The sequence below is a fragment of the Lepidochelys kempii genome, chromosome 2 (genome assembly GCF_965140265.1).
Source record: "Lepidochelys kempii isolate rLepKem1 chromosome 2, rLepKem1.hap2, whole genome shotgun sequence".
NCBI classification, from domain to species: domain Eukaryota; kingdom Metazoa; phylum Chordata; order Testudines; family Cheloniidae; genus Lepidochelys; species Lepidochelys kempii.
The window spans coordinates 192434611-192448798 of NC_133257.1; the positions used below are offsets into that span (position 1 = coordinate 192434611).

The 14188-nt window shown below is 41.3% G+C and overlaps 1 protein-coding gene across 3 annotated transcripts in view; it reads left to right on the plus strand.

Moving 5' to 3' along the window:
* The window catches only part of PIK3R4 (phosphoinositide-3-kinase regulatory subunit 4), a 39039-nt gene that overhangs the window by 23155 nt on the left and 1696 nt on the right, over positions 1–14188 (plus strand). For all 3 annotated transcript variants that reach the window (XM_073333248.1, XM_073333247.1, XM_073333250.1), the window contains exons 13-19: positions 4052–4217; positions 5080–5244; positions 6422–6633; positions 6927–7058; positions 10834–10934; positions 13232–13320; positions 13980–14088. In XM_073333248.1, the coding sequence (XP_073189349.1) occupies positions 4052–4217; positions 5080–5244; positions 6422–6633; positions 6927–7058; positions 10834–10934; positions 13232–13320; positions 13980–14088 (974 nt within the window). The remainder of the gene's footprint in view (positions 1–4051; positions 4218–5079; positions 5245–6421; positions 6634–6926; positions 7059–10833; positions 10935–13231; positions 13321–13979; positions 14089–14188) is intronic.

Genomic DNA, 14188 nt, shown 5'->3' on the forward strand with positions numbered 1-14188 from the left:
CTGCTGGAGAAACCGTGGCCAGTTGACTGAATTTATAAAATAAGTGGCCTTCCTGACTCTGTTAGTCTCCCTAATGACTCTACTATTTTAGCATCATTTGGATATGTCCATTGCCATATTAGCGATAACATTTTATTTATTTGTGTGGTGTTAGTGACCAAAGGCCTCAATCCAGACCAGGGCTCCATTGTTCTAGGCAGTATATAAATGTATAGAAAGGTACAGTTGCCCAGGGTGTTGATTAGGTAATTTTAACAATTTCACTCTACTTTTGGAAAGCTTTTATGTGTTAAACCTTCAGAAACCTAAACAATAGAGCTAAAATTTTACAACAATTTAAATATTATACTCAAGTTTGGATAGGGGTATTTTGATTTTTTTCCTCTTGTGCCTTGTAAGTAAAAGATTTAACTGTCCACTGTTCTTATATTGCTATATAAAATGGTAACTGCAATGGTATTTTACCAAGATATGAGCCGCCAAATTATATTTAAATCTTGGTGATCTTGACTGATATATATTGATTTCTCCTTTGAGAGAAATATTGTCTGCGCAGCCATACATTTTTCATTTGAAGAGAACTGTGCGACCTGGGAAATGCATAATGCATCCCAGGACACAGCTGAGCTGTTCCTCTCAGCCCTGGTCTACACTAGGACTTTAGGTCAAATTTAGCAGCGTTAAATCGATGTAAACCTGCACCCGTCCACACGATGAAGCCCTTTATTTCGACTTAAAGGGCTCTTAAAATCAATTTCCTTACTCCACCCCTGACAAGTGGATTAGCGCTTAAATCGGCCTTGCTGGGTCAAACTTGGGGTACTGTGGACACAATTCGACGGTATTGGCCTCCGGGAGCTATCCCAGAGTGCTCCATTGTGACTGCTCTGGACAGCACTCTCAACTTAGATGCACGATTGTTTGCCGTTGCTCTGACACAGGGAGGGGCGACTGACGACACGGCTTACAGGGTTGGCTTACAGGGAGTTAAAATCAACAAAGGGGGTGGCTTTACATCAAGGAGTATTTCAGGCAGGACTTCACAGAGGGTTCCAATAAGAAATGGTGCACCTAAGTTATTGTTCTTATTGGAACAAGCAGGTTGGTCTGGCCTCTGATTGATACATGGCTAGATTTACCTTGCTGCACCTTCTCTGTGAGTGACTGCAGTGTGACCTAGAGGAATGAGTCCCCTAGACGGGGGGCGGGGGTGAGGGGGTTACAAATGAGTACAAAACAAATCTGGTCTATTTCTTGTTTTGATCCACTCCATCTATCTTTTACATCTTTGGCTGGCAGCAGTCGGTGCAGAAGGACTGCATGCCATCCACATCTCATTGCTGCTCGGCAGAAATGGTACAATAGGACTGCTAGCCATCCTCATCTCTTGCCTGCCCGGCAGAAGATGATGCAATAGGACTGCTAGCAATCCGTATCACCTGCCTGCTCACCATAAGATGGTTCAATAGGACTGACTGCAGGACTAAAGAGAATGACCTGATCAAGTCACTCCAAATGTTGTCCCTGCGCCCATGTCTGCCCAGGCGCTCCTGATCGACCTCACACAGGCGACCAGGAGCACCTCGGACATGATGATGACGGCTACCAGTCGTACTGTACCGTCTGCTGCCAGAAGGCAATGGGTTGCTGCTGCTGTGTAGCAATGCAGTACCGCATCTGCCAGCACCCAGGAGACATACGGTGACACTGAGCTGAGCGGGCTCCATGCTTGCCGTGGTATGGCGTCTGCACGGGTAACCCAGGAAAAAAGGCGCGAAACGATTGTCTGCCCTTGCTTTCACGGAGGGAGGGAGGGAGGGAACGTGGGCCTGACGATATGTACTCAGAACCACCCGCGACAATGTTTTAGCCCCATCAGGCATTGGGATCTCAACCCAGAATTCCAATGGGCAGCAGAGACTGCGGGAACTGTGGGATAGCCCATTGGAATTCTGGGTTAGCTACCCACAGTGCAACGCTCCGGAAGTCGACTCTAGCCTCGGTACTGTGGAAGCACTCCGCCGAGTTAATGCACTTAATGCACTTAGAGCATTTTCTGTGGGGACACACACGCTCGAATATATAAAACCGATTTCTAAAAAACCGACTTCTATAAATTCGACCTAATTTTGTAGTGTAGACATACCCTCAGAGTGATCAAGCGCACCAAACAACGTTGTTTGTTTCAAGGAAAGATTCACAACAAAAGTATGTAAGAGGTTGATCCAGATACTTTTGGTTAGCTGTTTTGGAGAAGAAACTAATATTTACATGATAAATTGCATTCATTCAGGAAAAGAGTGCTTGAATTGAAGCTCTGATATCGCCCCCCTCCCCCCTGTTTTTTGAAGGATTTTACTGGGTTTCAGATGGCTTTAGAAGAGTTGTCATGCGTTTTATCAAATACCTAAATAGTGCAGAAAACCTAGTGTTAATACAACATGAAGGCTGCAAGATCAAACGCTCTTAAGTCAGATAGTCCCAGAAGTTCAGGTTGCTCAGGCTAAATTAATAGGATGTGCAACATGGCCCAATCTCTTTTATGGCATTCTGAGGACAGTTGCCAACTGCAGTATTGTAATTTGCATACTCTATAGTTATTGAGGAATAATATCGTTATGCAAATCAACTCCTCGCTGCCAACAGGAGAGCAGAGGATTTGTGTAACAGTTGTGGGTCAATAACTTTACAATATTCCTAAGCTTTGACTGCCTCTGTGTAACGTTATTAAATGCATAGGTCACATCTCTGAAAGAAAATACTCCCCTTCCAGTCCTCCAAACTCTGGTAGATTTGCTTTATTTTAGAATCTGGGTTACTTTAATATACCCTTCCCCTGTAATTTGGCATATTGCTAAAACCTATTAGTAATAACTCTGAATCTGTGTTTTGTTTTTAAAAAGTCCCAGTTTAGTTTTTAGATCTACAGTACTTCTCAGTTTTATGGAACCTGCTCTCGCTTCCTGATTGCCAGCCACATTTGGGAAGGGCTAATAATGGTAGGTAGGCAAGAGGAGATAGCAATAACTACTCATACAGAGATGCTGTTGCTGATTATAAGGATTCCAGTTAAATCCCTCCTGCTAGGTTCTAGCAATGATAAGGGGCGGGCTGTGTGTGATTCTATCAACCCTCCATCCTGCTGAGTCCAGGCAGCAGGAATCCAGCCCACACATGACTGGAAGCAAGAGGGCAGGGTCCTGCTGTTTCTAAGATCAGAGGCAGGAAGGATGCATTAACCTCTGATAGAAACAGGGTTGGGTTAGTCCCTTTAATGTGCTTTAAGCTACTGGTGCTAACAGTGAGTTATTCCTTCTTCAAGCTTCCTGCTGGCAGCAGCCCCACTATCAATTTTAGAGTTGCCTGTAAGCAGCTGCCTTTTGTCTCTTTGCTTCCTTGCAAAGCATCCCCTCCCCAGCGGGCTTGGGAGTATTTCACTTTGCTTTATTGGAGCAGGCTCTCAGCAGAACAGCTTAAGAGCATTGTTGTCAGAAGTTGCTGCCATTTCCTCTATTCCACTGTGCCAAGTAATGACAATGTGAGAATAGCACTCCACATTGCTGCTGTTCTAAATGCCAGTGGAGTAACATCAGTTTAGATCTTCAAGGTCTGAAAGCCCATAATCATTCATCGGTTTTAAACATAGCTCTCATGAATTAAATGGGGAGGGAGGCAGTGGTTTGAGAGAAGAGGTTGTTGACCCACAAAATATTTTAAATCCCATCTATGTGCTTCTATTGTATGGAATCCCACACTAGGATCCTTTGGGTCCAGCATCACAGACCAGTCCCAATGACTATATATTTGAATGTGTGTAAAATAAATAAATAAAATAATACTGCTCTTGCTTTTGGGTCTCCTAAAAACATTCTCTTTGGCACCAATAAACGGTGCCTAAATCTGGTGTGTTGATGTGCAGTCTGCCTACTATCTTTTTAGTGTTGAATGTGCCTGCAAGCTATCACAATTTATCACTTGGATGGGGATGGGAATTTTCATATTTCCTTTGTGGTCGGTTTTGGGGGTTGATTTCCTCTTGCTGTTCCCATAGGGTGGCGTCCTAAAGGGCTGTTAGTTGCTCACCTTCATGAACACAAGTCTGCAGTGAACCGTATTCGAGTCTCGGATGAACATTCCATTTTTGCCACATGCTCTAATGATGGCACGGTGAAAATCTGGAACAGCCAAAAAATGGAAGGAAAAACCACTACGACCAGGTAACTTAAAATTTCTTGGAATATGTAGGGTTTTTTGTTTGTTTGTTTGTTTGTTGTTGTTTTTTTAAACCAAAAATATTTAAATACACTCTCGGAGTTAAGCTTGAACCACTCCTACAGTATACTGAAGATCTGAAATGTTCAAATGGAACATGTAAGTGTGCAACTATAACATTTTATGCTTCATTTTCTAGGAATCTTTGTTCTCTTCTATCTAATTGAAACTACAAGGGGAATATTACATAGGCAAAGTAATTGCAAATCCTTTTGATGTACAGGTGAAATATATACTGGTACTGATACCTTAAGATCACCTACGTTTGCAGCTAAATGAGCTTCATAGTTAACTGCCTCATTCCCTGAAATGCACTTCAGGAAGTTTGTACTGTTGGTTGAAGAGAAAATGCATGGTACATAATTTATTGAAATGCATACCTTACAGAGAAGAGAAGTCCTGTTAATACATTAAAAAGAAATGAAGTCAGTAAAGACTCACAGGGCCATTATGATAATGAAATTAGAGTATGTATGTTCATAGACAGATTAAGATATTGTAAAAAAGCTACATGTATGTATGTAAGATTGTAGGGGTTTTATTATTCTGTATCCGTAGCACAGAATGGTCATGAAATTGAAGAGTATCATAATACATATCACAAAGGGGGAGAATTAAGGTTACGTGGGCAACTTAGACTTTGACATTTCGTGACTTTGGAGCACTTAACTGTGCAACCTTAATATTGTCTTAATGCAAAGTTGTTGTTTTAAGGTGGTGGGAGAGATTAAATTGTTTTTTGAGCCTGCTAAGACACTGGGCCACTACTTGAAACTGTTTCCTGTCTCTTCCCCTCCCCCTTTTTAGATCAATTTTGACATATTCTCGGATTGGAGGAAGTGTCAAGACACTCACTTTTTGCCAAGGCTCACACTACCTGGCTGTAGCTTCAGATAATGGTGGGATCCAGCTTCTTGGGATTGAAGCATCAAAGCTTCCGAAATCTCCTAAAATTCATCCAATACAAAGCAGGTACATGTCAACAGTGTCTATTTCATACTGGACAATTCATGTACTATAAGGTACTAGCATGCACTTAACAGTAATTCCCTCCCTCTTGGGTAAAGAATGCTTGAAAAGCTGCACAGTTCTATGGGTCTAGCATAGGAGAAAATTGGGAGATATGGGTTATATACCCAGCACTGTCACTGACATGCTTTTGATCTTGAATTATTCACCAAACTTTCTATTCCTATTTCCTATTCCTCTGTGCAAAATGGGAATGACATCTACTTTTCTCATAAAGTTGTTTGAGGTCTTCATGGAAGGCATTAAATAAATGGAAAATATTGCTATTTATAAAGCTTTTAAAGTTTTTTACATCATGTTTACAAATATATGCCATGTGATTTTGCTGCAGACATACAGGTGATTCTTCCAGGTTTTTTTAAGGGATGAATAGATAGGTGTGTAAACTGTGGGAGGTGATTTTGGTCTTTGGTCATCTCTGCCATATGAAAGATTTTATTGTCTTAAATATTTAGTATTGCTTTGTATTATTTATGATTCTGTTACTTCTGATACTTAGATGAGGTGTGACTGTAAGTTCCACATTAGGTTGTATCTCCTAAATTCTAGCAATCCAGGTTAAAAATTCACTGTTTGAATGCAGTTTTTAGTCTGATCCGTAAACTCAAGGTTGTGTCTCAAATGTCAACCTCTGAATTGGGATTAATGTAATAAATAACCCAAATGTGGTCAATGTTCCATTTTTTATAAACTAGAGATTAATTTTCATCCTTGTGTATATTGCATCTCTGTATGAAATAGTTGCTTATTTGCATACGCTTTAGATGACTATCGGGTATGCTGTCAGCACTGTAATAACACTCTACAAGAAACAAAGAAATGTACAGTTCCTGCCCTCACAATCTGGACAAATATCAGACATGTTGGGAGACCAAGAAGTCAGTGCTGTAGTTGTGGATTTTAAAGATGAGCTGACCACATTTTACTGGGCTGATTAAGATATGTAGGCCTTGCAGGAGAAGTGAATTTGTTGGAGAAATAGGGAAGATGTTCATTGCAGAAAGGTCAGGCGACAGTGTGGATGAGAATGGCAGTAAAGCATCTTCAGTCTGGGGGAGTGTTAAAGAAACATATAAAGGGATAATATCTGTCTTGTTTCTGATTTGCTTTATTTATCCAGGTTGCTAGACCAGAAGGATGATGGATGTGTGGTAGATATGCATCACTTCAATTCGGGAGCACAGTCAGTGCTGGCTTATGCCACTGTGAATGGTTCCCTAGTTGGATGGGACCTGCGATCCACTAGTAATGCTTGGACATTAAAACATGATTTGAGGCTAGGTCTCATAACCTCATTTGCTGTGGACATACACCAGTGCTGGCTATGTATTGGTAAGCTTAATTATTATTCATTCTCATTTTATTGGTTAGACTTAGTGAAGTTCCTCTAAAATAACTATGTAATTAAAGCTGTCCCTTATAGAGTGCATGTTTTATAATGACTCCAGATACTCTTGCCTCCAAAAGGGGAAAGAGAACTTTTAAAGAGCAGATTTTTTTGCAGTCGGTATTCTATTGTATACCTAATCAAGAGTGCAGTCCCTTTACCTTTGGAACAGAAAGAAAGGATATAGATAAACAACTGGTGCAACAGTCCCTTTGACAACAAATAAATCTCTCACCAGGTACAAGCAATGGTACCATGGCATGCTGGGACATGAGGTTCCAGTTACCCATCTCCAGCCATTGCCATCCTTCCAGGGCTCGTATCAGACGCCTGCTGATGCATCCACTGTCTCAGTCATGGGTAATTGCAGGTAAAACAGATATCTTTCTTACCACTTTATTGTTGAGGATCGTGATTAAGGCTTGTTCTTCGCTTTCTGGTGCACTGAATACTTGATTCTGCAGACTTGCTTCTGCTCAGCAGGTGAGGGTCACAGTTGGATTCTGCCTCTGTGCCTTATAATGACTTTTTTTTTTTTTAAAAAAAAGGGGGTACAGTGTTATCCCCAGATGAAAACTATAATCTCTAGAGTTTGTGTTCCTGGATATTCCAATTCTCAAGAGGTTACGAGCCCAGCCCACTGCTTGCCACATATTGCTGCTTAGGGGGAATTTGCTTAAAAGACAGGAGGTGAAATCCTGACCCCAGTAAAGTTAGTGGGAGTTTTGTTGTTGGCTTCGTTGGGGTCAGGAGTTCTCCCAGATTAGGGAAGATTTTCAGCAGTATGAAGGATAGTTCAGTGTCCAAATCCCATTGAACTCAACTCATTTGTGCCTTTGAAAATCTCCCAAGATTCTTACCACAAACACTTGCAGTTGTTTTTTTCTTATATACACAGAATTGTAGTACTCTGCCATAATACTGCAAATATTTTATTAAGTAATGGTGCAGCAGCCCATTCCTGTAATGAGATATTTTTCTTATGCTTAAAATATTGTGCAGTAACAGAGCATACAAAGTTGCAGTATAGTAAGAATAAAATTTAAAGTTTCTTTCACCCAGTGCAAATTAAAAGATTTTTAAATTTGGGGTTCAGAGTTTAAGTAAACTTACTCCTTAAATGTCACCTGTTTTATTTTAATGGGTGATGACATCCAGATTCTAAATATCTCTTTGAAAAGCCTTTCACTTGTATGAAACCTGCACAAACAGTGCAAGTCCTCCCCTGCTGGTGAGGTACATAAATAGCTAAGTTTGTCCTGTTGGACTCTGATCCAGCAAAGGATTCACTTATGTGCTTGCCTTTAAGTATGGGAGTAGATCCCTTGAATTTAAACAGAAGTATTTACATGTTTATAGTAAAGTACATCATGAGTGCTTTGCTGGATCAGGACCATAATAGTCTACAAGAATTTCTATAGACTTAGAAATTCTTCTAACAGGTGGAAGGGAAGGATGTGCTCTGAGTTTCCTAGCCAGAGTGCTGAACTGCCTCTTATACCTATACAGGCAAACCACCATTTACCATTCACAAGCTGGGGGCAGAAGTTCCCAGGAAGTAAGTGATACAATTATATGTTTTCAAGAGGATATTGGAAAACAGTGGAGTCGCATCTTATGCGGGGGTTAGGTTCTAAAGTCAGCACGTAAAGCGAAAATCGCGTATAGTCAAAATTTCCCTTGAAAATCCCTTAAATTGCCCATAAAGTACAGTATACTGTACAACCCTGTACAGTAATATGTATGTGTACAGTATATAATAAAGAGTACATATGCAAAATATAAATTTACAGTACTGTATTTTTAATTACGGGGGTAATTACAGGGGGTCGTCAGGGCTTGGTGTTGATCCAGGAGACGAAGGTGACTGTGAGCTTGGGTGATGGAGAGCGAGTCGTAGACGAAGTGGTTGGCTCTGGTTCAGCTCGAGAAGTTGATTGTGTAGGCTCATCTGCTGCTGGTTGTTTTTCCTTGAAAAACATGGTGATCGGCAACTGTCACTGTTGTCTCTTGAGCTGCTCAAACATTTCTTGATACGGTCTCAACTCGTCCGTAATACTATGTGTGATTTTTGAGGCTTTGTTCCATAGAGGGATCGTATTCAGAAATTAAATCATTCAAGTGTTTCGTTGTTTGGAACACTTCAGCAAATTTATGAAGATTCCAACTTGCTGGCTCTTCCTGGTCGTCGTCGTCGTCTTTTGCAGACGATTGTATCAGTGCCTCTAACTCTTCGTTAGTCAATGTTTCTCTATGGCTCTCAATTAATTCTTCGGTTTCTTCCTCAAGGATGTCGACGAAGCCATCACCACCCACTTGCCTGGCCACCTGAACAATGCGTTTTACTTCTTTGTCAATGGTCAGGAAACCCTTAAAATCATTCACACATTCTTTCCATAGGTTTCACCTACATGCATTGACTGTTTCAGGCTTGATTGCATCCATTGCCTGTTTAATATAAGTGATGCAATCAGCAATGTTGAAGGACTTCCAACACTCCATCATATTAAGATTGGGATCAGCATCCATAGCACTACGTATCCGTGAGAATGTAAGCCTTGTGTATGTGGCCTTGAAACAGCGAATCATGCCTTGGTCGAGAGGTTGGAGGATGGAGGTGGTATTGTGGGAGAGAAAGATGACTTCAGCGTCATTGTGTGCGAACCGGAGTGCCTCAGGGTGGCCAGGAGCATTGTCTACAATCAACAACACTTTAAAGTCAAGTCCTTTCTCTTCGAGGTACCACTTGACCTCCGGAATGAAACACTTGTGGAACCAGTCCAGAAATAATGCTGCCATCACCCAAGCCTTTTTATTTGATTGCCAGAACACAGGCAGGAGATTTTTGTTCTTGCTTTTTAGGGCTTGGGGATTTGCAGAGCAAACCCGGCTTTATTAAATGCTCAGCCGCATTGCCACAAAACAACACAGTCACATGGTCTTTAGCTGCTTTAAAGCCAGGGGCTTGTCTTTCTGATTTCGAATTGTAAGTGCGGTTGGTCATTTTTTTTTCCAGAAGAGCCCAGTCTTATCAGCATTAAAAACTTGTTCCGGAAGATAGCCCTTTTCTTCTATGATTTTCTTTAATTGTTTGGGGTAGGCTCTTGCTGCCTCTTCATTGGCAGATGCAGCTTCACCAGTAGTCTGCATGTTTTTGAGGTTGAAGCGGTTCCTAAAACTGTTAAGCAAACCTTGGCTGGCTTTGAATTCCTTCTCATCAGAAGGCTGTCCCTCTTCGGCGGGAGGTTTGAACAGCGCATAGAGGCTAAGAGCCTTTTCTTGCAACGTGTTGCCATCTATAGGCACACGTTTATGGTTCGTGTCTTCCAGCCATAAGTTTAATGCCTTTTCAGTCTTCACTAAAGTTTTATCGCGCACCTGGCTCGTCACCTTTGCAGTTATTGGAGCACTTGATGCCACAGCTTGACGAATTTCTCTCTCTCGAATCTTGATGGCACAGATGCTAGATTCGTTGTGGCCATATTTATGCACCACGTTGGAGACCGACATACCGTCTCTCAATAAGTCCAACACAGCCACTTTTTCCTCCAGCGTTGGAACAGATCGCTGTTTCTTCAGTTGAGCACCAGATGAAGTAGTTGGCTTGCATTTTGGGGCCATCTTGTACGAAAAATACGTGTCTTTAAACGCTAGAATCACACTCAGCACGGCGAGATGCTCACACTATGAGAGGCACGCAGGAACTGAGACCGACTGAGGGAACAGCAGAGTCACGTCTCCCATCTCGTGCTCACTCATGCTCATTGAGTGGAATGGTGGGCGGAATCGCCCGCACTATTTACAGGTACCTTGTTTGTTTGGTTGGTTTTTGTTCTTTTTTTTGTCGAATAGTTGAATTTGCATAAGTTAAATGCGCATATGATGCGACTCACCTGTAACAGAGAGTTTTTAAAACAAAACTATCAAAACTACCTTAAAGTGAGGTTTAGGGTCCTTTTTAACCGTAGTGCAGCTGCCACTGTAGAGATGAAAGCAACAAAATATGTTCAGAACTTACTAATAGAGTGAGGCTGACATGTTCCCCAAGGAGAACAAGCCAAATGTGTTGTACACTTAGCCTCTGTCAATAGAAAGCCAAGCCATCTGGTTTAGTTGTAACTGTGTTGGCAATGTCTTTCCTGTAGCTGTTCAAGGCAATAATGAAGTCTCCATGTGGGATATGGAAACCGGCGACAGGCGCTTCACTTTGTGGGCCAGCAGTGCACCTCCTCTTTCAGAATTACAGGTCTGACTTCCTTTTTCCTTTCCCATTACTGTGCTTTATAGTTTTCTTTAGAATTTCCTCAGCCTCCAAACAGCACTTCAGTATTTTTGCCTGTGTGTTTGATTCCTGCCTTTTGTTTCTGTAGTTTCTCAGCATGTGCTCATCTTGGGCAACTTAATCATGTTTTGCTGTCCAAATGAAATCGACTTTCCAAAGAAGTCTAAGATCCTGCAGAAATGAAAGATACAATATAAGGCAACTGTGGGCTCCAGAGAATTAATTGATGTCAATTGTCTGGATTTTTTAGTTAAGGGTTTAGATATTTCTTCCTTATTAAACTTCTTAGATTCAATAGCTGGGGTTGGACCCCTTTGTGTAGTGTGTTTGCAAAGTGACCTTGGCACCAGGGAATTGGACCAGGTAGTTTGGGGTAGGGTATGTTGCCTATTCCCCTTGCAGCTTCATCTACTGTAGAGGAGTTAATGATATTTAACTCACTGACTGGTATGTTTGGTCACCCTATTTTTCTCACAAAACAAACTAAGCAACCATCTGTGCTGTGATGTTAACTGTAAAGATCTTTCCCAAAATGGCAAATTCATAGTATTGTGTTTGGGTCTGTTCATAACATAATGACTTTTAAATGTTATTCCTGTGATCACAGTACCTCTGTTCTGTTGCACTTTCCCTTTAGAGAGTAAACGCACCACTGTGTTTAGCAGTTAGCATTAAATAGAGAAAATATACCTTCATACGGAGCAATACGCACATGCTTTTTTCACTGTTGTTCATAAGTCAGAGGCACCTCCATATCTAGCAGTGAGTGCAAAACCAAATAAAATAAAATAAAAACCTTCAAGCAAAAAAATATCACTAACCCCCCCTTTTTAATAAATGTTAAACATTCAGATTGCAGTATATGCTGTACTTGGTTAAATGACCTCTCTCTCTCCTGAATAAAAGCCCTAGGTTCCCTTCACTGTTGGGATCTTAAATAGTTCGCAGGGTGGTTGTAGCCATGTTGATCCCAGGATAATTCAAGCGACAACGTGGTCCAATAAAAGATATTACCTCATCCACCTTGTGTCTCCTGTGTAATGATAGCTTTTCATAACTGAGATTTTTGTGATTCAGTTAACTGGCAACCTGTTATGCTGGTTCCTATAACCTTGGAACTGCCAGGACATCAAGACTTTGTGTATCAATGTGCTTTTCAACTTACTCATTTTACCCAATTCTGTAAGAGATAATTACCCTAATTTTACTCAGCTGAGAACATCTCTATGGAAATGTCAGAGAATTTTTTGTCATCTCTCATTTGAAGTGTAGGAAGAGTTAGTTTCTCTTGCGTTGCTTTGTGAACAGGAACAAAAAAAAGAAATGATGTTTACCTCTATATATTTAAGATCTGACCATTTACCAAGACACCAAAACACCACACTTCATGTTTGTCATGAAACAAAAGGCAACTTTTTACAAATAAGTTGCCTGTCTGTAATTGAGTCACTATTGTACAAGATGCCTAAGCAGCAGTTCTGCAGAAAAGGACCTAGGGGTTACAGAGGACGAGAAGCTGGATATGAGTCAACAGTGTGCCCTTGTTGCCAAGAAGGCTAACAGCATTTTGGGCTGTATAAGTAGGGGCATTGCCAGCAGATCGAGGGACGTAATCGTTTCCCTCTATTCGACATTGGTGAGGTCTCATCTGGAGTACTGTGTCCAGTTTGGGGCCCCACACTACAAGAAGGATGTGGAAAAATTGGAAAGCGTCCAGCGGAGGGCAACAAAAATGATTAGGGGGCTGGAACACATGACTTATGAGGAGAGGCTGAGGGAACTGGGGTTGTTTAATCTGCAGAGGAGAAGAATGAGGGGGGATTTGATAGCTGCTTTCAACTACCTGAAAGTGGGTTCCAAAAAGGATGGATCTAGACTGTTCTCAGTGATAGCAGATGACAGAACAAGAAGTAATGGTCTCAAGTTGCAGTGGGGGAAGTTTAGGTTGGATATTAGGAAAAACTTTTTCACTAGGAGGGTGGTGAAACACTGGAATGCGTTACTTAGGGAGGTGGTGGAATCTCCTTCCTTAGAAGTTTTTAAGGTCAGGCTTGACAAAGCCCTGGCTGGGATGATTTAGTTGGGGATTGGTCCTGCTTTGAGCACGGGGTTGGACTAGATGGCCTCCTGAGGTCCCTGCCAACCCTGATATTCTATGATTTGATGCCGGTCTTGTTTTGTGAAGCATGGCAACATAAATTAGTAATTTAGTACAAAAATGTTTTTGGAGATAGTAACATGTTTGCATTTTCCCCCATTAGCCTTCGCCTCACAGTGTTCATGGAATATACTGTAGTCCTGCAGATGGAAATCCCATTTTACTGACTGCAGGTTCAGACATGAAAATAAGGTAAAAATAGTCTGAGGAATCTCTTTAGATTTTTTTAAAACCCATCACATCTTTAATGAACCAATCTGCAAATAGTAAACCTATTACTACTAACCCACCCCCTCACAGTACAAGCTTAGAAGTTTGTGAAATTGAATGTTCGCTTTTTCCACAGTCAAGAGAGCTGTGCTCTCTGTTCTATTCCTCATTGCTGCTGCCTGTTATATCAGGCCAGGGTTTTTAACTTCCCGCATCTCACTTTTCCCGTCTGCAAAACTGAAATAATACCCACCTTTTGTAAAGTGCTTGATATGCTATGCTGGAAGCAGCAGTTAGTGATGCCTTGTGAGTAAATGTGATGTTAACTTTGATTTTCCATATTTATAACCTATAACTCTTCCCTTCAATAAAAAGAAAAGGAGGACTTGTGGCACCTTAGAGACTAAAGGTGCCACAAGTCCTCCTTCTCTTTTTACGGATACAGACTAACACGGCTGCTACTCTGAAATCTTCCATTCAATGTTTCTGTAAAGTCTGGGCTAACTGAATTTTACCTTAAGGGCAAGAAGGCTCTTACACAATCGTAGTGAGGTTTAAGCAGCATTAAGCATTTATCATGTATGTATGTTTGTTTTTTGGGTTGTGTGTGTTTTGGTTTTTTTTGTTTTTTCCTCTCTTAGGTTTTGGGAAATGGCTTATCCTGAGAGATCGTACATTGTTGCAGGAAGTGCTACTTGCCCATCTGTATCCTACTACAGGAAGATAATTGAAGGCACAGAGGTGGTTCAGGTATCCTGTTTGGTTTTTGTTTTTATTGCCTGTCCAGGCCAGAGTTCAAGTTACACCAGTATGATGGTAGGGATGCTCTCGTTGCTAGCACCTGTGCCTT